A 25,732-nucleotide genomic window follows, 5' to 3' on the forward strand; every position below is an offset into this window, starting at 1 on the left:
GCCTTAGGAACAGTGGAACCTTCCTCTGATCCTCAGAAACCATTTGAAAAGCCCGTCATGGTGGCAAGGACTCTTGGTGGAGACAGAGTACTGCCTAGGGTTCTGTGCTAGCCAGCCTAGCATATTTGGGGACTGCCTGCCCAGTGAGAGAGACCCTGTCCCAAAACAAAATGGGCGGATTGGAAGAGGGAGTTATGCCACTCTTACAGGTGTCATATGATATGTAGATACTCAAAAATTTCAATTGCTCAGCTATAGACATGTTGCATGAATGTGTGCCTGAGAAGTCACTTCTGTCCTTAAGTCTTTTCCCTATGCACAGCTCCTGTGTGTCTTGTCGCTCTACGAACATCAGTGGCAAGGCATCTACAATAAAGATGCCTTGCCAGAGCATCTTCAGATGAAGAACCTCCACTGCTGCCTGTCCAACTGGCAGCTTGGCCGGTGTCGCTGGCAAGGAGAGTTGACTGCCAATGTTAACTGCCCTCTGCTGCCATGGCAACGATCCTCACTCCTCCTGGGTTACGAAATATTCCCTGCAGGAATTTTCCCTTTGGCACCTTAGTAGCCCTTGCAGTCCATGATCCTCGGTAAGGACAGCTTTCTCCACACTTGCTTTTACAAAGTCCAGCCAAGAAAGGCAAGTTTTCATACTGCCTTTCCCAGAGTCCACTGAAAACCAAGCTGTGGAAAATCCTGACCAGGGAGGAAGAGAATACATACATCCATACATACATTCATATAATGTACATCCCTGTGTACTTTCTCAAAAGGCCCAGACACCTCACAAACCAGACACGATGTATTCACCACGGGAAAATTAAAAACTGTATGATTAACTGGCATTTTGTATACTTGAGATGTTACTTATATTAGCAAGGTAATACATGATCTCAGAGGTTGTTTAAAGATACATGTATGCATATGTGTGTATATATATATATGCATACATGTATATATATGCACTGATATGCATACACACACATTGATATCATATTGATGTGTGTGTGTTGTGTGTGTGTGTGTGTGTGTGTGAGAGAGAGAGAGAGAGAGAGAGAGAGAGAGAGAAAGAGAAAGAGAGTGAGGGCAGGTTTGTGCACACTACAGCACAATTTAAGATCAGAAGACAACTCTCTGATATGGGTTCTCTCCTGCTACCTTGGAGTCCAGGGATGGAACTCAAGTTGTCATACCTGAGTGTAAGCAACTCTACTCTGAACAATCTGCCAGCCAAAGGGGTAATATTATTAAAAGACAGAATCACCTTTTCCTCTCAGCTAACATGATCATGTTCTATGAATATATTTCCCATGTCTTATAGTAATATTATCAGTGTACTTCCTGCTAATGCCCAACTCAATATCTGATAAAGTTGGTTTTCAGCAAATACAAATGCATATTAATTTTAAAAAGTTAACTGTTGATTAGAATAGAAAGATTTACTATCCTTAAAAATGAGTTATCTGTAACCGGACGGTGGTGGCGCACGCCTTTAATCCCAGCACTCTGGGAGGCAGAGGCAAGCAGATTTCTGAGTTCGAGGCCAGCCTGGTCTACAGAGTAAGTTCCAGGACAGCCCAAGCTACACAGAGAAACCCTGTCTCAAAAAACAAAACAAACAAAAAAATTAAATGAGTCATCTGCTAAACAAGCTGAACCCCCATCTTTTCTAACTAACCGTCTCCCTTTCAAATCCATTCCTACTCAGAGGCCCTGCTTCTTGGCCCTTTAAAACAGCCTGAGAGGTCCCATCCCATTCACGCTCCTGTACCCCAGAGTCAGGTGTTCTTTTCCTCCCCGGTACTGCTGAGAAGCCCAGAGCTGGCCTGGGCTGTACTTAGACAGTGCACTCATCTGAGCAGGGCTGGTAGCACAACTCTGAAATCCCTGTACTCAAAAGGCAAGTTCAAGGCCTGCCTGAACTACACAGTAGGAATCTCTTTCAAAAATTTCTAAGGCAACCAAAGCACCACAGAAGAAATGATACTCCTGACCCAGAAGGCAATTACATGCAGTTGGACTTTAGTTCAACTCTAACCAACCTATTTCCACCAAAGAATGTCCCTTTTCTGGCACCTCACCCCTAATGACACACAGATTCCTCTAAAGGCACACATTTTCTAGTTTTCAGTTTCTAGCTGTAGAATTAAACCTGCAGGCGGTTCCTTCAGATCACCAGATTTGGAAAATGGTCTTCTCCGGATGCTAAAGCTGACATACCTTTTGGTTAATGATTTCACTGGGAACAGTTCAAAGGCTCGAAAGGTGAAAGGTTAAACAGAACACCAAAACACATAAGGCTACACACAGAACTTGCTAGGCACACATTTCCAAAAGAATGTTAAGTAACAGCTTACAGCATACACTCAGGAGAGAAAACATGAATGCAGTACATGTAGCCAGAAAATATGAAAACTCAGGAAAGCATCTAGAAGCATCCTATTTACAATGTTATATGTGCTCTACCTTGGAAACATTGAGGACTTTAAAGTTTAAACCAGTGCTCTGAGAAATGAATTTGTAAAATGCTGCTGACTGAGCTACCATCAGGGTCCTACTTAATGCTCACGGCTGAATCCCCAGGATACAATAAGAAAAGAACACTGCTTAACCCAACTTTCTCCAGAGTATTTGACCACCGAGGCTTTGTTTCATAAAATATGAAAATTTGTAATATCATAACACATCGGGGAAATGTTAAAATGCCAATCATTTGCATTATTATCTCCACAATTCAAAAATATTTTTAAAAGTCTCTAATTCTTCCAATATTCTGTATTAAGCATGTTCAGTTTACAGTGAAAAATGATTTAAGAAAAACAAAATTTTTAAAAAGTGTTTTTGCCCCATTTAAGGTTACTTCTGCTACACTCTGGCCTTGATGCACAGGCACTTCTCCACGGCAGAACATACAGCAATTCTTAAGACACAGAGAGATTCCTAGAACAATGAGGCTTGGCTTTCAGACCTGCCACTGCCTGGTCACGTGACTCCGCATAGTAAAAGTTCAAGATACAGACTCTTCTCTGGAACAATGGATATCAGCTGGATATTGCTGCTGATCAGAGCAGAACATGTCAAGAGGTTAATATGCCATGCGCTGGCATCACTCCTATGACCAGTTTCAGGCAAGTCAACACCACTGTCTTTTTGTTCTTTTTTGTTGGTGGTGGTGGTTTGGTTTGGTGATTGGTGAAGTTTCTCACTAAGTAACCCTAGTTGGCCCAAAACTCACTATATAGAATTCACAGACATCTGCCCCTGTCTTCCACTTGTGGGATTAAAAGTGTGTGTCACCATGCCCAGTATAACCAAATTATACTTGTATCTTTTAAGAGTCAAGAAGTCTGACTTCAAAAATACTCATTTGGGGACATTATATTATTTAAACAATAGTTTACAAATACCTTTTTGACCTCTGCAGCTGTCAAAGTCTCTGCCATTTGGCAAATTACCTTGTGAAACACACTGAGTTAGAGTCAACTTACGAGAAGCATCGTGTTTCTTTGAAAACACTTAAATGCTGAGTTTAGGCCTGGGTGTAACCAGCACATACCAATAATATCTGATATGAAAAAACTGAGATGGTGTCAAAAAATTTTGAAGGAGACTTTCTTCAAGAAAAAAAAAAGGGTATATTGGAGCTTGTCTCAAAAAACTTAAAAATGTCTAGGACTATATACAACTCAGTGGTAGGCAATTGTTACCTAGCATGTACAAGGGTCTTGGGTTCAATTTCTAGCATATATTTTTGTTAAGACAAAAAATACCTTTAAAATCCAAGTTAATATGTGAATGCACCACCCTTACCTTCACTGTCAAGTTTATAAACCTAGATTCACCTGGAAGAGGAAATTTCCCTGAATTTGCCTCAGTCAGATTGGTCTGTGGACATGTCTATGGGGCACTGTCTCTGTTGATGTTGGAAGGTCCAGCCCACAGGGACAGCACCATCTGTAGGCCAGTGGGCCCAGAACATAGAACTATATAGCAAAGCCAGCAGAACTTAGGCCGGGAAGGGAGCCAATAAGCAACATTCCTCCACGGATTCTACTTCAGTTCTGCTACAGTTCCTGCCCTGACTTCCTCAACCATGGACTGTGACCTGGAACTAACTATAAGCCAAAGAAACCCTCTCCTCTCTAAGATGCTTTTGGTCAGAGTGTTTTATCACTGCCAACAGAAAGAAAACCAGGAGACCCAGTTAGCTATATTTTCCCCCCAATAAAGGCTCTTCAAACCAGTCCATGAACCCAGGGCCTTGTGTCTAAGAGTCCAACAATCTGTCATCCAGCACTTTCCTCCCTCAGACTGGGTCTCCATAAACTGTCGAGACTTGCCCCAGGCTTGCATTCTCCTTCTGAAGCCACGTAGGAACTAGGATGCCAGGTGTGCACCACCACACCTGGTACAATTAAGGTTTTTTGATCAAGGGTGGAAAGAGTCACGGCTTTAATCACCCAAGACAAGCACTGTGCGTGCTTCCCTCAAACACTAAAAAGTGCACAGCAACCATCTCAGAGAGCCAAGATTAGGGACTTCCAAGGACTCTGTGCTCAACAGTAGACACTAAAGTCAGATTCTGGACAGATGCACAATTTTCCAGCATTTGCAGTGCACCATACCTCAATTTCTTGTTTAAACTAAGTAAGAGATCTGTTTGCAAAAGGAAATGTTCTCCTCAGCATTTGACCTGTGGTCACAATGGTGGCAAGCTCTTACTTTCCTTGAATAAAGGCACCACGGCTAAGTGTTTAGTCACTGCCTAAGTCTCACCAAAATCAAAGAAAGGCACTTTCAGGTGTTCCCACTAGATGCAGGAGAAAGTGGGTTCCCAGAAAGGCCTGAAGAAATGATTAGAAGTACAGTCTGACAATCACCTTGCTAGCACATTCCTAATCTAAAGGGGGGAGCAGGGGTTACGGTTCTTCCTGGGAAAAACCAAGAGGCAGTACCTGGAATGGATATTTAGGAAGCTTCACCAAATCCCACTCTCTACTTCCTGGTAAAGTTAAATGAGAAATGAGTGTTCTTGTCCCTCTTTGGTTTCTTGTTAGCTACCGTAAAAATAGCAACATTACAATGGGCCGCTTTCGAATAATTGTAGACCGCTATTTGAAATTTACCGGACACGATGCAGGCCTGGTACCTGGCAGTCTTATTCCCAGTTTGATTCTGTGGTGCTAGACTTTTCAACCACCAGAGGAATCACACAGTGCCCAAGCCAACAAGCAATGGCAGAGACTCGGCACCTGATCTTCTGCCCAAGCTCACCCTACAATAGCAGCCTGCCAAGAGCCATCTGATTTCTGGATGGACCAGTTTTCTTTGAAACCAAAACGAATGCTGTTAAATGCCAGAGAGCCGAGTGTGCTGGCTCATTCCATCAGAGGATTGTAAGTAGGCTGAAGCTCTGAATAAAGAGAATGTGACTCACTATTAAATGCTCCAAGCTCTGCTCGGTCGGTGGGATCACCTGCCCATACGCTATCATTACACAAAAGGGCTTTCTGTTTTGTTTTAATTCAACTTCTTCACTGATGATTCCCCACACGTATATAATGCATTCAGACAATGTCATTCCGCACAGTCATCCTCAACCCCCGCCTCTCAACACCTTCCTCACCTCCCAGCAAGTACCTCAAAGGTTTTACTGTTTTATTGTTGATTTTAAAGATAAAGTCCAACTTAGGAGTTCATCCTATTTTAGGCGACTATAAAATGCCAACATGTGGCCAAAATATTCTTAGAAAAAGGAAAAAAAAATCCACACAAACCTTTCTATGAAAGTTTACAATTTTACATCCATTTTGGAAAAGAAAACAAAAAACAAAAAACTCAGCAGCATTTAAATCTTGGGAGGAAAAAAAAAAACATTTAAAACCATCAGAGAAAAGGATGTGTTCTCTAGGCAAATTTTTCTTTTGCTTTCTTTTTCTTTCTTTTTCTTTTTTTTTTTTTTTTTTTTTTTTTTTTTTTTTTTTTTTGGCAGTCTGGGAAATATAGGTTTTGTTATTTGAGACAGAGTCTCATCATATAGTTCAGGGTGGCCAGACCTTCAGATCCCCCTACCTAGGCCTTCAAAATTCTGGATTACAAGAGTGTTGGAATTGCAGGCCTGAACTACCATGCCTGACACAATTTAATTTCCTGCCCCCACAATACTTCCGAATTCTCAATCTCTTCTTTCTAGAACTAGAACAAACAACCCATTCATAATTCTATCTTATGTTTCAATCTATTGTTGTTTATGTCAACAGGCCAATTCCTCTGCTGACAGGAATCCTGCACTAAAATGCCAAGGCCGCTGACAATTCAGACTTTTCAGCCTTGACACAAGGTACAATGATGAGGTGCTACTTGCCTACTTGTGAGGATTCAACAGCTGCTTCACTTCCAGCACCCCCAATCTGACTTACAAATCAACTGCTCTTTCCTGTCCCTATTCAAACAGGAATGTTAAACCTGTCAGTGAGAACAGCATCGTCTCTATGTACTGTTACTTTTGACCTGTAACAGCAACACTAAAAGTTGTCCCTTGTGCTATTAAAGATTGTATTTGTATAATTTCAGAAGAAATGAGTGTGTTTTGTAACATAAACAAGGCTAGACAGAATCACAAGAGTGGCAAGAAATCTGCACCAGCGACTTGATGATACTGTGTTTCACAGCATCGGAGCAGCAGCCTGCAGTCAGTGCTTATAAAAGCCTGCAGTTACTTCAGCCTCTCTCGTACCACACAGCAGAGCTTCTCCTTCTTTACTAGATGAGCAAAGTCCCTGCGTACACCCCCAAAGTCGACCTAAGACTCCAGTTCCCCCAACTTCAAATGACTCCTATTGAGAAGCTAATTGTTGTTAGTCTCAGTATGCTAGAAACTAAATTAAAACCTGCTGTTTACACAAAAGTAGCAGCCAGGAAGGAATAAGGCCTCAGCTTTTTCCCATGTCACAGGAGATGTAAAGATACATTGTGAATACTTTGTAGCTAAAGGTAGGATGTGAGGTAAGAAACAAACCTAAACACCTGCCAATGCGTAAAACTAACAACAACAATCTAAGTCCCTTTATAAAGAGCAGGAGTGATTGCTAAAGTCTGCCAATGATTAAAGTAAGAATTACTGAATAAAGAAAATGATACACCAACATACATTTGCTTATGGCCTGGCTTCCTGTGCAGGGCATAAGGTTCTTGAGTACCAGAGAACAGGCTAGTGACCATGAAACAAAATCTTCATGTTATGGAATTAACTGAAATTTTACATGTCATTGGCTATAAGATTATTATTTCTGTTGAAGACTTCATTGTAGCTGGAGCGATGCCTTAGCGGTTAAGAGCACCCACTGTACTTACAGAGGACCTGAATTTGGTTCCTAGCAACCCGCATCAGATGCCTTACAAACTACCTACAACTCGAGTCCCAGGAAATCTGATAGTCCGTGGGCACCTGAACGCACATGTGCTCATAAACATAAAACTCACACACAGTCACTTAAAAAGTTTAAAAAACAACTTCATTGGTGTGCTAGCACTAAACTCTATTAACTACTGTGTTGCACACTATTTAAATTATTCTTGTCTCTGCATCTAAGAACAATTTTAAATTACAGTGTTCAAACAAATTATAAAACTAGAGCTCGCATCACCAGCCATGAGGCCCTGGGTATGACTCCCAGCAGGGTCCGGAGGGGACTGGACAGGAAATGCTCATTTTGTTGTTGCTAGGGTTATTTTGATTTGTTTGGGTTTTACTTGTTTCAAGGTTTTGTCATTTTGTTTTTTGTTTTTCTGTTTTGTGTATTTTGAGACAGTTTCACACTTTTGCTCAAGCTGGTCTTGTCTGAACTCAATGCAATCCTCCTGCCACAGCCTCACATGTGCTGGGATTGTGAGTACAAGCCACTTGGTCACACTGGGGAATATTAATGTTAACCCCAATCACCTTGGGGGTAAGGGGTCTACCTGGCAGAAATGAAGGGGCTGGAAAGAGCTCTCTCGCCATTATGCCATTTCATGTCATTTAAATACACCACGGACTGGAAAAACAACCTGATAAATGACACAACTCATGCACACTAAGGAGTCACCTTCACTGACACAATTGTCAGTCAATTAGACTAAGGATTAGAGCCTCTCATTCCCATAGTACTTTGGTTGTCATGGTGACAAAATAGTGACAGAACCAACTTGAGGGAGAGAGACGAAGAGAGCTTTGAGCTGTAGCTCAACAGCTTCAGTTTCAGGCCCTGATGGTAGGGAAGCCATGATTGATTTCTGGATAGCCAGACCCTGGCTGAGGATCCAACTTTGGAAGACCATGAAACAGAGCTAGAACCTGAAGCAGCAGTCTACAGTCCTCAAAGTTTATAGTCTCTGAGAGCCAAACCTCAGTTAGCCTCATCCCAAAATATCCTTCCGAAACTGTGCTCCCACCTGGGGTCCAAGTACCCCAAAACATGAGCCTACGGGAGACATTTGCCATGAGCCGTGCTCTATCACCCAAAGTGACAGATGTTGCTCTTGAAGAGGTTGTACATAATATTGTACATAAAACATTCTAAATAATCTAAGATTACTGGCATGTTTCACAACAATGCCATAGATCCAAACCCTCAGAAGAGCTTGTTCAGTGTCAGAAGAACGTGTTTTTCCACCATCAGAAACTCTTATCTTTCATTTATCAACCCTCCAAATATAACATGTTCTGAGCTGTTTGTCTTTTTTTTTTTTTTGTATCTTCATCCCAAGTACAAATGTGATCACCCTGACATTCCGCATTTAACAAATAACCCATTACTCAGCTATCCTAAGCAGAATAAAAGACACCTCTCCCTTCCAATCTCCCTGAAGTTGGTTTTTAAGGTAGTGTAAAAATGTTAGCTGATTACAAAGGGCTAGAGGAAAGAAACTAACGTATACAACTGATATACAAATTTAAAAAAAAAAAAAGCAAACTGCATATGAATAGAGTTGCTACCCCAAATTGCAAAAACCTCACCATTTCATTTTGAAAATAAACATGATGTCTTAGTCAGGGTTTTTATTCCTGCACAAACATCATGACCAAGAAGCTAGTTGGGGAGGAAAGGGTTTATTCAGCTTACACTTCCACATTGCTGTTCATCACCAAAGGAAGTCAGGACTGGAACTCAAGCAGGCCATGGAGGGATGTTACTAACTAACTTGCTTCCACTGGTTTCCTCAGTTTGCTTTCTTATAGAACCCAAGACTACCAGCCCAGGGATGGCAACACCCACAAAAGGCCCTCCCCACTTGATCACTAAGAAAATTCCCCACATCTCATGGAGGCATTTCCTCACCTGAAGCTCCTTTCTCTAAGATAACTCCAGCTTGTTTCAAGTTGACACACAAAATCAACCAGTACACATGATTCCTATCCTTAAATGTTGGGGCTTTAAATGCATATGTCACTACAAACAGCCTTTCCTTGACAGGGTTAAACTGTTTGGTCTCTAAAACTAAGTTAAAGGCCTTTGTTCTGGACTCCCAAGCAACATTACCTTTGTCCTGCTTACATGTCCCTGAGAGGATCTGGGAAGGCCTGCATGTCTTTGCATCATTCCCAGAAAATGTCCTAGAGCCACAATGGTTCATCAACTATGTGGTGACTAACTTGGGACAAGTTTCTCACCCACCACCCAAATCACACTGCATGATGAGTAACGCTACAATCAACGGAAGGTTTGACCCTCTGCTTCCATGCGTCAAACGTCTCAGATGCCTTCAACGATTAGAGTGAAATGGCCAGAACTTTTGACAAACTGCTTCTTGATAAGGAATAAAGGACATGGTGAAGACTACCAGATCCGAAGTTATGAAATGTTAAACGCTTGGTCCCTGTGGCATCATCTGTCGTTCTAGGTGCCCAAACCATTACTACCTCTGACTGACTTCACCTTGGTGTTCAAGCCATTCCAAACATCCATGCAATTCCACAAACCAAGCTGGGCCTGGTGGGTGGTAATAGACACCTGTAACCTAGTGCTGGGACTGGAGACAGGGAAATCCCGAGGACTGCATGATGCAAAAATAGGAAGCACAGTGGAAGAATACACTGACAGCCAACCTCTGGTCTCCACATAAACCCACGTGTCCACGTACCTGCATTCACACTCATCCACCTCACGCAAACATTTACACGGAGATAAGACTGCAGCATATGATCACACAATACACATTTTAAACTCACCTCATTTCACCATAGACATTCTTCTCTGCCACTTTCAGCTTGACCCTCCTGAAGGACAGCAAAAATCAAGAGTACCTAACTGCTCTCTAGGGATGTAGAATGACATCTTAACACAGCAACAAGAACTGGGGAGACAGAATTCCCTAGCCTGGTAGGATACTTTGTCCAGAAACGTTTCAGCCATTCATGGAGTAACAGACAGAGGAGGAACAGAGTGAGCCAAAGGAGAGGAAATGCAGACACCATCTTCTTATATAGCAACCTCTTCTGTAGATGGGTTGTCTATTGTTGCCTTTAGTCTTTTAAGGGAGTGTATACAGCAATCGGCAATTGAGTATAAAAGAACAAGGTGGGGGGAGGGGGACCAGGTTGCTCTCTGACTCTCCACTTTGTTCTAACCCTCATCCTTTTCCACAAGTGTGAAAGTCAACTCAATGGTTCCTGCAACTACCCCATGATTCTTGATTTGATTGGTCTAGAAGGCGTAGCGCATCCCAGAGAGCCCAGAATGGGTCTCCGTCTTTTTCCCATTAACAGCTCAATTTCCTGTTATTCTAGAATATTTGAACTGACACACAAATGCAACAGCTGTTAAAACGCTGCCTGGCTACCACTGATCCCCCCTGGGCTAATCTAGTGCTTCCCAGACTTCTGTTTTTGCAGAAATAATACCCTGAAGACAGTAGACAGAAGGAAATCTTCCAGGGCTGGCCATAAATTCCTCACCTAGGGTTCAGTAACTTAACTACTTCCTTAGAGATAGATCTTGTGTTTACAGATGCTGTGGTATTAGGTCATGAAGGGAAATGGAGTGGTTTTAATTGCTTGGTGTTTGGGGTGGTGAATCTCAATCCTGTGCTTGATAAACTATAGAATCACCTGGATGACGGCCTCTGGGCAGGCCTGAAGGGATAATCTTGATTAACCCTAGGTAGTGCCATCTCAGATCACATCCTGCACTGTATAAAAAGGACAAGGTGAGCGGAGCATGCCCCCATCACTCACTGCTTTCCAACTTTAATGTAAGCTCCTCTCGACTTTCCTTCCCACCAAGATAGATAGCTGTACCTAGGAACCATGAGCATGACTAAACCCCTTTTTTTTCCTTAGTGGATTTTGTCAAAACATTTGACCACAGCAACACCAAAAAGAAGCCCGGTATTAAGGTTTCAAATTGATCAGACTGAGAATACAGTCTACGATGGTATCACCACTATATTAATAGATAATCATAATCATTTTGTCACTTTTATTAAAAATCAACCTACACGGCGCACACACACACACCCACACACACACACACCAAAATCAATCCTTACAACCATATGATGAACTATTGAAACTCAAGATCATGTTCAATAATATCTCCAAATCTTGCCTCTAAAATACTTGGATCATTTTCCAAAAATCAAAATTCATTTCAACAGTTTCCGGGTGTTAGAAATCCATACCTAAACCTTTAAATTCCTGGACAGCACTGTAGATTCACTCTATGAAAGGCCAGCAATCACAACTCACTCCTCACATTTCCAAGCCGGTCCTTAAAAAGCCTTTTCCAAGACAGGCATTCCTCTGATAGGGAGCTCATATGCAGAACCGGAGCCCCTTGGCCCTTTATAAATAGTCATGGGAAACTTCTTTCTCCCATACTCTGTTTGTTTTTATTATAACAGATGGGGAAAAAATTCGGCAAAGTAGAATCATGAAGAAAAAAAATTACTCATAGCTATCATACTAATGTTAGCACACTAAAAGACCCAAGGCTAAGAAATATCTTTAATAACAATAATAAATGATGGAAATTGTAAAAACTGACTTAACTCCTAAATAAGTTCAGAGTCAAAATACTAGATATATATGGGATGGCTGCGATAGAGAGGTGGCTACCACCAAGGCCGACACGGTTAGTTCTTTTCCAGGAACGCACAGTGTCAGAGCAGAATCTCTGACTCCATACACACATGTATGCACACACACACATACATTATATGAATGTAAGTTAAACTTTTAAAACAATTAGAAAGGAATTCCACCCACCTCAGGTCCATTTTTTTCCTAGACATTTATATCTAAAAACTCTAACCACATCTATCATTGTTTGTAAAGGTTTCTCTAGCACAGGAGTTTAAAAGTCCAACCAAAATAAGATAACAGAAATTAATCCTAGATCTTCTAAATGTTAAAATTCAAATACATTTGCCAAGGGCCATACCTAGTCTTCATTTAAAAAAATGAAAGAAAAACAAAATATAAAAATGAAAGAAAAGTATACTATATATTTTGTTTTCTGAATGCTTAAGTCATTTAGAGACAACTGACATTTGTGTTCAATATTTAAAAGAATATACATGTTCTAATTTTAAAAATCAATGTTTCATGTGTTCACTTCCTCAGTTAAGTTGGGCGTCAGCCAGCTTTTCTATATAAAGCATCAGCTTTGCAGGCTACAAGATTATAATCTGGTCTATTCAACTATGCTGTGAACACAATATCCAAATGCGTGGAGCCAGTTAATTCAGCTCCTCGAATACACAGGTAGAGAACAAGCAATTAATAGCCAGGCAACACCTAAAGTCAAAAAACAAAACCAAGCAATGTTTTTTTTTCCCCAAAATCATTCATACTACTTAAAGATAATTCTCCCAAGAAGGTAAAGAAGTAGTCAAAAGAAGATCACAACAGGAAAGCTACATGACCTCATTAACCAATAGGAAAACATAAACCAAGCCCAGGGCCAGAGACTTTGTCATACCACTAGGATGGCTACTACTGGCTTAAGGCACAACCAGGAAATTATAATTCTTGAAACGGTGAAGAAATTAGGAACTTTATCTACTGTTAATAGGAATGTAAGAGGATATAACTGTTAAAGAACACATTATAGAAATTCCTCAAAAAATTAGTAAGTGCTAGGCAGGGAAGCACACACTTGGAATCCCACTGTTCTAGAGCATGCTGAGTTTCAAGAAGCCAGTGCTACAGAGTAAGAAGACCCTGTCCACAAACAATGAAAATATATTTAAAAACTAAAGCCATGATAGTACACACCTATGTTCCCTGTATCGAGACACTGAAGCAGATCTTGAGTTCAAGGGCAGTCTGAAATACATAATCAGACCCTATCTGGAAGGAGAAAAGGAAGGAAGGGAAGAAGGGGGAGGGAGGGAGAGAGGGGATACCAAATCCATATCTCACCACATATCTAAGGGTTAAGAGCTGGATCTCCAAGCGCTATCTGTACACTCAGATGTATAACATCACTACTCACAGTAACTAAAATCTGGAAGAAACTAAGCATTCCTTGATGGATGACTGGATCTTTACAGGCAAACATATATTTAACTATTACAAAGGAATGAAGTGTTCATATAAGCTAAAACGTATAAACACACGGAAGGCAATAAGCCATGTGAACTAAGCAGATCACAAAAGCCTAGACCTCACTTAGGAGAGAAGTTCAGTATGGTCAGAATCATGGCCAAAGAGCAGACTGCCTGCCAGGAACATCAAAGGGGAAAGCAGACCTCAACTTAATGGAAATAAACTTTGTTTTAACAGAGCAGGTATGGAACAGGGGTTGCAATATGAATATGAATATGCTTAAAACAACTAAATGTACACCTCCAAATGTTTTAAGATAGGAAATTTTACATTGTGTGTATTATTTACTACAATTTAAAAATGAGAAAGACGAGAAAAACACAGGCAGAGTCCCGTCTTGACCTGCAGGTCACCATTTGTCAGGCCAAAATCTACAAACTCATGAGGTAGGGTATAGGATCTAAAGCTATAAGCATAAACCAGACATTAAGTTGGCACCAAAGTACTGACTGTACCCAATACCATGTTTCCTCCCCCCCCCCACAGGGTACAGATTAATTTCTTCAGCAAAGCAATTATGATTAGGAGTCAGTTTCCTGGTGGTGTCCTCCCAAATTATTTTATATAAAAGAATTAAATTAAAGGTCTTAAACTGAAGATGGTTAGCACTGCTGTGTTAATACTTCCTGTGGAATCGCTGCTCTGCTTCTCTCTACCTCACTAGGAGGAAATTGAGACTAGGAGAAATGAGTGGGTATTGTTCTACTGACCAGTTTCCTTCATCTCTCTCATTTGTAAGCTCTCTGACTCTTGCAAAATACATTTCAGACACATCGTGACAAAAATAAACACCTTCTCATACAACAGAGTTTGAAAACATAATTTACCACAAATGATTTACTATGAGTTTCAACATATAGCCCACAAGTATTTAATCTCCTTTTCAGTGTTACACGCTTTTATAAATGATTGGAGTGTGTAGCATTTTTGAAAATATATGATATAGTTTTGAAAAGAGAAGGGATAGTCAGCTTTGCAGACCACTTGAAATAAAAACTACTTTGAACCATTAAGTGTAAACCATAGGACTGAATGTAACTACATGACACAGTTGTAAACTCAATATGTGATGCTAAGCCATGAAACACACAGGTTTGGAAATCGGGTCTTGCTTCCAAATTTCCCGCATCCACTGCAGTTGTGTGATCACGGTTGTGCTCATTCTGCAAGTATGAGCTAATACACTTTCTCAAAAAAAAAAAAAGAAGGTAATTTAAGAATAAAAAAAAATACTATACAGAGCGTAAATATAATCTTTATAAACTCCAAAATCACGTTTATTTCCTTAAAAACAGCAGTGCCTCCACCCCAACTTCAGCTGCTGATGCTAATCAGTCACTCTCAAACCTGGTGGCAAGGTAATCCTAACCATGCCCTTGGCCCAGACCAAGCCAATCAAAGCAGAACACGTCGATGTGTGAGAAGGGAAGGGCACTGCTTTTAAAGTTACCCGAGTGCTTCTCTTGTTGAGATATACGCTAAATATTCAACAGTCAAACTTTAGAACCAATAATGAATCCAAATAGAGGCAGAAGCAGTTGGTAAGTCTTCCCTTAATCTTCCCCCAATTAACCCCATTGCTCCCAAGCTGTCAAAGTAGAAAAAAGGGAGTTTGTTAACATTCTGTCTATCCAGGGTTTGTTTCAGAATCAAGGCAGCAAGATCCTTCAAAGCAAGGTCAGCTACAACTTTGACATTTACATTTTGAAAAGTCAAGAGAGAAGCTTATCTGGGTGAGTGAAGATTACCAGCTTGAGCATGTGATTTCAAAGATAAAGTCTCTAGCTGAGATAGGCAAGCATGCAGCTTTTTCTCAGTGATTAATGCCTCGCTACAGAGGACTAAGAAGCAAGGCTTGGATAACTTTACTCTAGGAGAATAAGCTCACGCTTCTTAGTGGGGGTCATGTTCCAAGTCTCCCATGGATGCCTGAAACCATAGCTGGTTCTGAACCCGAACCACCGATGTATCCCTATACACACCTACCTCCAATAGTTTAACTTATAAATTAGGAACATTGAGATGCCAGAAACCATAACTAGGAAAATAGAATATTACTGTAACAAAGGTTACATGAGGTGAATGTGTCTCTTTTAAATCATGGTGTACTTAATTTTTTTTTTTTTTTTTTGGCATATCTGAATTTTCAGAATCACAAATCTTGGAATGATGAGACCATTATTGAGTAAGATGAGGAGGGTTTTCTTTTTTTATTTTCTGGTTTTATTATTATTATTTGAGACCAGATCTCACTTTGTATCCCAAGATGGCTGGAACTTAGGACAATTGTTCTGCCCCCAACTTCCTAAATCCTGGGATCACAAGCATGAGATACCCGACAAATAATGCTTTCTCGACCCTAAAACACTACTGTGTTTTGAGTTGTTTGATGTGATTTCAAAGACGGCTACCAAGTGACTATGGCCTAGAAGACAAAGGATGGGTGGACACTGTACCATATACTAAACAAAGCCATCTCTTGAGATGGACCAAATCCAGATGGCACAGTATCATGTTATTAAGAAAGAGATGTGACAACGCTCACAAACTGCTCCTTTCTGGAATGTTCTATGTAATATTTTGGGGGCCATCACTGACTACAAGAAACTCTTTAGTAATACTAGATGTCCACAGTAGAAAGTAATATCATGTTTGGTTTCTCTACTCACCTCTAAAACCTTTCAGCTCTTCTGCCTGTGTTTCAACAGGGTTCTCTTCAAAGACACACCAGCCTAACAGTTCCAACCAAGGAAACTAGTAAGCAATTACAATTTTTGTAAGTCACAATACAAACTAAACCAGCTAACTTTCATCTACAGATAATAGATGTCAGAGAACATACATATACGCGGATATATATTATGTGATATCTACAAATATTCAGGAGGAAAATTATTTAGAAGACTTCAAAATACTATTGTTAATTTGAGCAGAGATTTAAGACCTGGACAGCTCCTACAGTAGGAACAGGTTCGAAAAACACTCCTCGCTACCAAGATGGCTGCACACCACTTACAGAAAACAACTCTAAGGCCTAACTAGTTAGTTATTCACAGCTAAATCGTTACTGGGCTACAGAGCTCAGTTACTATGATTACGTTCTGTGTTAGGTTGATCTAGTGGAATTAAGTGTCAGAGTCCAGTTCAAATCAATTGCTTTTTGCAACTTTAAAATTGTGTGTGTGTGTGTTTGTGTGTGTATGTGTGTATGTGTATGTGTGTGTGTGTATGTGTGTGTGTATGTGTATGTGTTTAACATGCAAACTTTAATCTAGCCTGGTATCCTAATACACACAAAAGCATCATTTGCAAGAGGGTGCGGCGGGAAGATGCACAGTTCAATGTTGGCCTCCACTTTGTAGGCTTCCATCTCAAACCAAACCAACTCATGGAGAAAACAAATAAACATTTCATCAAAGTACGAAATCAGAGCTGTTGGAATTCCGTGGCTTTGAAGTGTAAACTCAGCAGCATTTTTCAAAGTCGAAAGCCATGCCTACAGGACATGCAACAAATGGCCAGTGGATGCTTACATACAATACTGAGGAGGAGAGCTAACAAGATGGTGAGGGATGGAGGAGGTGAACCAGAAGCCAGGGTGAGCCCCTGCGGAGGTGTGATGATTAGAACATGACCTCCTTCACTTCAGAGAAAGGGTCTTCTCAGGTGTCCATGAGGCAGCCACAACATCTATGCAGATGAGGCCATCTCTCCCAGGTGTCTCTCCACGCTATGCTGACTGTGAGTCAAGCAATGAAAACACTGACGAAAAACTGAAACCATCACATGTTTATTTACATTTGCAATATTACAATTGCTTAGAATGTAGCCAAGAGGCCACAAAATATTTTTTTCCTAAACTAATGTTATTCCCTGTCCCCCTCGAGGGTGCTAACATCCTATGTGACAATGAAACCTGTGATTAGGTACTTCTTGAAGAAAACAGGTGTGTTTAGCTCCAGCTGTAGAGACTACAAGCCCGAGGTCAGGCAGCCCTATTTGTTCACCAGGTGAGGGTTTGCCAGCTGCACCCACCATCCAGTACAGGTTACAAAGTAGGAGAGCATAAGAAATGGAGAAAGGCAGGCAGAGAAAGCCAGGCCCACTTTACAACAGAGTTCTGTACCCATAACCAGCCCACTCCTGCTAATCCCCATTAACAACCTTGCCACACCTCTTAAAGGCACCAACACCTCCAATTCCGTTATGTAGGGGAGGGGGGCAGAGTTTCCAACCTAGGAATCTATCTCCATGAGATCTAAACTATATAAACTATCAAACTCAGTTAATGATTCAACACCCATATGTTAAAATGTAGATTACGCCTTACCTCAGTTAGGAGACTAAGGGGAAATCTGAACCGGCACCTCTGACTTCAGGTTTTACTAATTGGCTCAGTAGCGCAAGAAGAAAAGAGCTTCCTCCCCCACCCCCCACCCCATCCCTATTGTAAAATATGTAGCTGCATTGATTTGTCCTTCAAATAACCTGTTCCAACAGAGTAAACCTTGGAAAATTACAGACAACAGAGGACTTCTTTTGAACAACAATATCCACGGGATAAGAACTAAAGTAGGCCTCACCAGCTATTAGGCTCTTGAGTCATGATATAATTAGTTCTATAGTAAAGAACCTACGTTCAAAACCAACAATTATATCATATTAGGATTGTACCCTCACCTCCTAAATACTCTCATTTTCCCACTATTTAAACCTTTTTAAATGTCTCTATTTTTTTTTTTTTTAAAGAAAAAGCAAACACCAATCCTGAATACTCATCAGACATAACAGGCACGTGGAAAAGAAAAGTTGGGGAGGGCAAGCCATCAGGAGCTCTTAAAAAAAAAAAAGAATACTGTTAGATATTAGTGCAGTTTATTTATAGGTGCATTTTTTTTTTCAGATGACTTCCCTGAAGTTTGAAAGGTAAGCTCAAAGGTTCTTTAAAATATTTTTCCTCTGTGGGGTGCGGCAGTGTGTATGTCTGTAACCTCAATTTTGAGAGGCAGAAGCAAGCAACTATAAACGCAGTTTCAGACTAGCCTGGGCTAAAGGAGTCGCTGCCAAATAAATAAATAAAAGTACATAAATAACTCATCGAGCAATTAACTATATGCATACTCTCGAGGAACTCGTTTATTTAGCCCTCAAGTTCTCAAGCATACAACCGGGGGTATTCTAGGCTTATCACTAGAAAGTTCTTTATATGTCTTCATCAGAGCTCTCCAGCCTCACTTATTTGGTTGAAAAGAACTGATTCTTAGGCATCTGAGACTGTGTTTTGTGTAAATGTATTACGCAAACGTACAATGGATTTCTCTGCTATTTTCTTACAGTCTAATTCAGTCTTGAGTGAAAGCTGGTTCATCATTAACTGATATAAACCCACAGCTCTGTCTCCAGGCCTTGTCGCATGCTCACCCTACCAACACACTGACTATACCATACGGAAAAAATAGATGGAAGGAGTCACATTAGACTCTCCTGCGGAATCGCTGTGGAAAGCTGCCCCTCCTGCCCCCCGGGAAAAAGTGGCGCTCTGCAGCAATAGGGATATTTGCATGAAGGAGATCGAAATTTAGAGAAAAAAGAACGAATTCATACACTGTATGTTTCCTCTACGTAAGCATTACACTAAATATCTGTTAGATTAGTCATGTTGCCTTGAGACGCTTCCATGTTTCCTCTAGACAACTGCCAATGCTCGCATGGCCTCTGATGAATAAACATGCTGTGACTTGCTCCTAAGGAAACGCCTGTCATGTTCCAGGGAAAAATGACTTCTTCACTCTTAAACCAGAAAAAAAAAAAAAAAAAACTGAACAACACTCATTCATTGCATACAAAGTCGCCTGTTCCTTAGCGTTCCTATTTCTGGAATGTTCATGCTCCGTTTAAGGCATTTTTAGGTTCTGGTTAACAAAGAAAAAGAGAAATTGGGGGTGCCTTAAGATAAAGAGGCTACATGACAGCAATGGGACGTTCTCAACTAGGACAGGGTTATGTAGCTTGACCGTTTACTAACATGACAAAGGTTATTCTCAAGTTCTCCTCAGCCCTTGCAGGACTACCTGTTCCACCACTGTTTACCCAAACGTTTAACAGTGATTTTCAGCATATTTGGCAGGAAGGCATGCTTCATTTAATATTAACTCACCATGTGACACAGCCCCTTCCCTTCCAATCGCTCCTCAAACACGTGACGGTAAAAAGTATAGGTGTTTGCCAATGCGACTGACTTTGCGCTAGGCTTTGGCATCACCAATTGGCCAGAGGCACATACACACACACCCCCAGTCAGACAGGCGAGCACCCCGCCTGCTCCCGGAACTGTCAAGCCGGGCTGACAGCTGGCACACCTTGCTGCGCCCTCCATGGACTTTCAGGAAGCCCCTTCCTTGCAGTCACCTTGACAGAAGCCATCAGCCTGGGCTCCAGCGCTTGGCCGTGGAAACTTTTGCTTCCGTTCCCGGAGCGCACTTACAGGTGTCGTCCCCCGCCGCTCCCGAGCCCCAACAAGGGGCCCTTTGTTACCACTTTTGCTCAGGGACTCCTCACCCAACGCCTGCCATTCTCCGGGCCTTCCGCAACCCCGATCGGAAAGCTTGCCCAAACCACCGAACCCCCCACCCAGGCTAGCCCGGGAGGACGCAGTCTCCCGCCCGCGTGTGGGTCGGCCGGGGAGCCCGGGGCCCCGCGGGGAGCTCGCCCGCGGGCAGGTGAAGCGCGCGAGTCCTCGGCGGCCAGGAGGGCGGCTAACCTCACTTACCCTGCGGAGCCCGCGGCCTGCGTGGCGGGGGTGCGGGGCGCGCTGCGAGGTACGGGATCCGGGACGCTGCGGTCCATCGCGCTGCTGGCCGCGGCGCGGGCTCGGGCTCGGAGGCGGCGCGTCACTGCTGGGGTGGGAGAGGCCGGCGGGTCAGGGCGGGAGCGGGCCAGCCGAGAGCCCGCCTCGACCCACGGCAGCCCGGGGCGGCCCCGCCTCCCCGGGGCGCTTCCACCTGCGGGTCGGTCCCTGCCCGAGGGCGCCGCGACGGACGGCTCCACGTCCCCGCCCCGGCCGCAGCCCGCAGCCAGTCGGCGGCGAAGGGGCGGCGCGCTGCGGCCGGGACTGCGAAGGAGGAGGAGGAGCGGTCCGGGAGCGGGACGGTTCGCCACGCCCGCAGTGCTTGGGCTCCAGCGGCCCGCTGCGCACTAACTGAAAACCGTGCAAACTTTTCCCGAGGAGCTGCGGACCACAGCGCCCCCGCTTTCCCAAGCCGCTGCCCGCTTTAGGGGACCCGGCCCGTCCAGGCTCCGCGCACTCCGCCTGGAGCTCTGCTCCACCCCCGCTCGGCTGGCTGGGACGCCCGGAACGAGCGCACGGCAGAAGGCGGCTAACCCCTAGCCAGCCACTCCCGCGCCCCAACTCACCCTGCCCCATGGCCCTGCCGGGAGCCCCAAGCTCGCAGCCGCCTCGGCCACCTCGCCCTGCAGAAGTGAGGGTGACGAGGTCCGCATCGGAGCGAGCAGGGCAGCCAGCCGGAGAGGGGACGGGTAGGGCGAGCGGGCGGGGACGTGGAGCGAGGAGGAATTTCCTACCCCACCCGGCACTCCTCCCCGGGGCACGCGGCTTTAGGGTACCTCGGGGGAGGCCGGTGGAGAGCAAGCGTCTAGGCTGCTCGTTTTTAGTCCCCACTGCCACCGCGTAGCTTTGGAAAGTCCCGCGAACCCAAGAGGGACAGTGGGCGGACAGGGAGAATACCTGGCCAGCCAAACCCCAGGGAGGACCCAAGCTGTAGCGGAAGTGAGGAGAGCTCGTGGACGGAGTCCTGCTGATTGACCACCTGCAGTCGGACCTTCCAAGTGCAGGATTTTCTTTTTAACCTTACTGACCCCTGCGGTTGCTAGCCTGTAAATGGCACCTCTGACATTGTGATCTTTCTAATCCCTGGCAGGTTAAAACCCGTCCAGTCTTCCTAAGCATGCTTCTTTTGATGTAAACATCCAACAGCTGTGATTTAAGGACTGAACGTTCTCATGATGACAGTCTGTAAGCTAAGAAAGAACAGCAGAGATTTAGTGGCCTCCTGGAAGTTTCACAGGAATAAAGGAATCTCAGTCCGTGCTAGCTTGTTTGTAGTTTCGGTTCCTTCAAGAGTTCTCAAAGGATGAGTCCCACCTGACAACCAGGTGTATTTGCATATTCTCCCTTATTCTTAGAAGCTTGCCAACCGTTTTAAAGTAAGTCCTATTGATGAGTCCAAAAGCTTATGTCAGGAAATAATGCTAAATTTAAAAATACATAAATGGAAACATCAAGTGACAAATCTGTGACAGGCATAAAAACATGATGTAGGATAACAAAAGACTTATATTTTTTACAATTGCATTATTTTTACAATTGTAGTGTATTAAAATTACACTAGTATTTATAACACGTGCTTAATTAAACGTTCTTCACTGCTCATTCCTTGCAACCACCACCAATGATTTCTGGAATTAAAAGTACTAACTACTACTCCATATCATTAGATTTTGTATGTTATGGATACTCTTTGCCCTCCCTGGTGGTGCAGAATATGGTCTCAGTACATCTTTGAATATGAAATGGAGGCGGAGATTGTGGTGACTTCTGCGACGACTGTTTTAGAACCATATCATTAAAAGTTGCTTTGAGTGCTCGCTTCGGCAGCACATATACTAAAATTGGAACGATACAGAGAAGATTAGCATGGCCCCTGCGCAAGGATGACACGCAAATTCGTGAAGCGTTCCATATTTTTTAAGAAAGAAATTAAAGACTTTTTAGAACACAATGAAAATGAAAACACAACATACCCAAATCTATGGGACACAATGAAAGCAGTGCTAAGAGGAAAACTCATAGCCCTGAGTGCCTCCAAAAAGAAAATGGAGAGAGCATACATTACCAACTTAATGACACACCTGAAAGCCCTAGAACAAAAAGAAGCTATTTCACCCAGGAGGAGTAGAAGGCAGGAAATCATCAAACTCAGGGCCGAAATCAATCAAGTAGAAACAAAGAGAACCATACAAAAAATCAACAAAACTAGGAGCTGGTTCTTTGAGAAAATCAACAAGATAGATAAACCCTTAGCCAGACTGACCAAAGGGCACAGAGAAAGTATCCAAATTAACAAACTTAGAAATGAAAAGGGAGACATAACAACGGAAACTGAGGAAATCCAAAAAATCATCAGATCCTACTACAAGAGCCTGTACTCAACACAACTGGAGAATCTGGAGGAAATGGACAATTTCCTTGACAGATACCAAATACCAAAATTAAATCAGGACCAACTAGACCATCTAAACAGTCCCATAAAGCCTAAAGAAATAGAAGGAGTCATAGAAAGTCTTCCAACCAAAAAAAGCACAGGACCAGATGGTTTCAGTGCAGAATTCTACCAGACCTTCAAAGAAGAGTTAACACCAATACTCTTCAAACTATTCCACAAAATAGAAACAGAAGGAACACTACCCAATTCCTTCTACGAAGCCACAATTACGCTGATACCAAAGCCACACAAAGATCCAACAAAGAAAGAGAACTTCAGACCAATTTCCCTTATGAACATCGATGCAAAAATACTCAACAAAATTCTTGCCAACCGAATCCAAGAACACATCAAAACGATCATCCACCATGATCAAGTAGGCTTTATCCCGGGAATGCAGGGTTGGTTCAATATACGGAAATCCATCAATACAATCCACTACATAAACAAACTCAAAGAACAAAATCATATGGTCATTTCATTGGATGCTGAAAAAGCATTTGACAAAATTCAGCATCCTTTCATGCTTAAAGTCTTGGAGAGAACAGGAATTCAAGGCCCATACCTAAACATAGTAAAAGCAATATACAGCAAACCGGTAGCCAGCATCAAACTAAACGGAGAGAAACTTGAAGCAATCCCACTGAAATCAGGGACCAGACAAGGCTGCCCCCTTTCTCCTTATCTTTTCAATATTGTACTTGAGGTACTAGCTCGGGCAATTCGACAACATAAGGAGGTCAAAGGGATACAAATTGGAAAGGAGGAAGTCAAACTATCATTATTTGCAGACGACATGATCGTCTACCTAAGTGACCCAAAGAACTCCACTAGAGAGCTCCTACAGCTGATAAACAACTTCAGCAAAGTGGCAGGTTACAAAATCAACTCAAGCAAATCAGTGGCCTTCCTATACTCAAAGGATAAGCAGGCTGAGAAAGAAATTAGGGAAATGACCCCCTTCACAATAGCCACAAACAGTATAAAGTATCTTGGGGTGACTCTTACCAAATATGCGAAAGATCTGTATGGCAAGAACTTCAAGACTCTGAAGAAGGAAATGGAAGAAGACCTCAAAAAATGGGAAAACCTCCCATGCTCATGGATCGGTAGAATCAATATAGTTAAAATGGCCATTTTGCCTAAAGCACTATACAGATTCAATGCAATACCCATCAAAATCCCAACTCAATTCTTCACAGAGTTAGAAAGAGCAATTATCAAATTCATCTGGAACAACAAAAAACCCAGGATAGCTAAAACTATTCTCAGCAACAAAAGAAAATCTGGGGGAATCAGTATCCCTGATCTCAAGCAATACTACAGAGCAATAGTGTTAAAAACTGCATGGTATTGGTATAGTGACAGACAGGAGGATCAATGGAACAGGATTGAAGATCCAGAAATGAACCCACACACCTATGGCCACTTGATCCTCGACAAAGAGGCTGAAAACATCCAATGGAAAAAAGATAGCCTTTTCAACAAATGGTGCTGGTTCAACTGGAGGTCAGCATGCAGAAGAATGCGAATTGATCCATCCTTGTCTCCTTGTACTAAGCTCAAATCCAAATGGATCAAGGACCTCCACATAAAGCCAGACACTCTGAAGCTAATAGAAAAGAAACTGGGGAAGACCCTTGAGGACATCGGTACAGGGAGAAAGTTTCTGAACAGAACACCAATAGCGTATGCTCTAAGAGCAAGAATTGACAAATGGGACCTCATAAGGTTACAGAGTTTCTGTAAGGCAAAGGACACCGTCAAGAGGACAGATCGGCAACCAACAAATTGGGAAAAGATCTTCACCAATCCTACATCAGATAGAGGGCTAATATCCAATATATATAAAGAACTCAAGAAGTTAGACTCCAGAAAACCGAACAACCCTATTAAAAAATGGGGTACAGAGTTAAACAAAGAATTCTCACCTGAAGAACTTCGGATGGCGGAGAAGCATCTTAAAAAATGCTCCACTTCATTAGTCATTAGGGAAATGCAAATCAAAACAACCCTAAGATTTCATCTTACACCAGTCAGAATGGCTAAGATTAAAAATTCAGGAGACAGCAGGTGTTGGAGAGGGTGCGGAGAAAGAGGAACACTCCTCCACTGCTGGTGGGGTTGCAAATTGGTACAACCACTCTGGAAAGCAGTCTGGCGGTTCCTCCGAAAACTGGGCACCTCACTTCCAGAAGATCCTGCTATACCACTCCTGGGCATATACCCAGAGGATTCCCCACCATGTAATAAGGATACATGCTCTACTATGTTCATAGCAGCCCTATTTATAATTGCCAGATGCTGGAAAGAACCCAGGTATCCCTCAACAGAAGAGTGGATACAAAAAATGTGGTATATCTACACAATGGAGTACTATTCAGCCATTAGAAACAATGAATTCATGAAATTCTTAGGCAAATGGATGGAGCTAGAGAACATCATACTAAGTGAGGTAACCCAGACTCAAAAGGTGAATCATGGTATGCACTCACTAATAAGTGGTTATTAACCTAGAAAACTGGAATACCCAAAACATAATCCACACATCAAATGAGATACAAGAAGAAAGCAGGAGTGGTCCCTGGTTCTGGAAAGACTCAGTGAAACAGTATTTGGCAAAACCAGAACGGGGAACTGGGAAGGGGGGGGAGGGAGGACAGGGGAAGAGAAGGGGGCTTACGGGACTTTCGGGGAGTGGGGGGGGGCTAGAAAAGGGGAAATCATTTGAAATGTAAATAAATTATATCAAATAAAAAAAAAAGAAAAAAAAAAAGTTGCTTTGAAATAATTTGACTAATAATGAGGCAATTGCTTGAAATGGATCTGGATTTTAGACTTTAAATAATAACACAGGTTT

General features: G+C 42.5%; 1 protein-coding gene and 1 non-coding gene across 9 annotated transcripts in view; one reads left to right on the forward strand and one right to left on the reverse strand.

Annotated features, from left to right (window-relative positions):
- Cobll1 (cordon-bleu WH2 repeat protein like 1) overlaps positions 1 to 21,061 on the reverse strand; it is a 155,374-nt gene extending 134,313 nt beyond the window's left edge. For 7 of the 8 annotated variants that reach the window (XM_052182591.1, XM_052182589.1, XM_052182586.1 and 4 more), the window contains exons 1-2: positions 21,005 to 21,061; positions 20,361 to 20,487 (exon numbers count right to left, since the gene is read on the reverse strand). In XM_052182591.1, the coding sequence (XP_052038551.1) occupies positions 20,361 to 20,487; positions 21,005 to 21,014 (137 nt within the window). In that variant the 5' untranslated portion in view covers positions 21,015 to 21,061. Of the gene's footprint in view, positions 1 to 20,360; positions 20,688 to 21,004 lie in introns of those variants that run through there. The other variant, XM_052182587.1, reaches the window with a different exon arrangement.
- A 1,188-nt stretch (positions 21,062 to 22,249) lies between these two features.
- Positions 22,250 to 22,356, forward strand: LOC127686622 (U6 spliceosomal RNA). The gene has a single exon (XR_007978206.1). It is a non-coding gene; the product is annotated as a U6 spliceosomal RNA (small nuclear RNA).
- Positions 22,357 to 25,732: the final 3,376 nt, after the last annotated feature.

The sequence above is a fragment of the Apodemus sylvaticus genome, chromosome 5 (assembly GCF_947179515.1).
Source record: "Apodemus sylvaticus chromosome 5, mApoSyl1.1, whole genome shotgun sequence".
Taxonomy (NCBI): Eukaryota; Metazoa; Chordata; class Mammalia; order Rodentia; family Muridae; genus Apodemus; species Apodemus sylvaticus.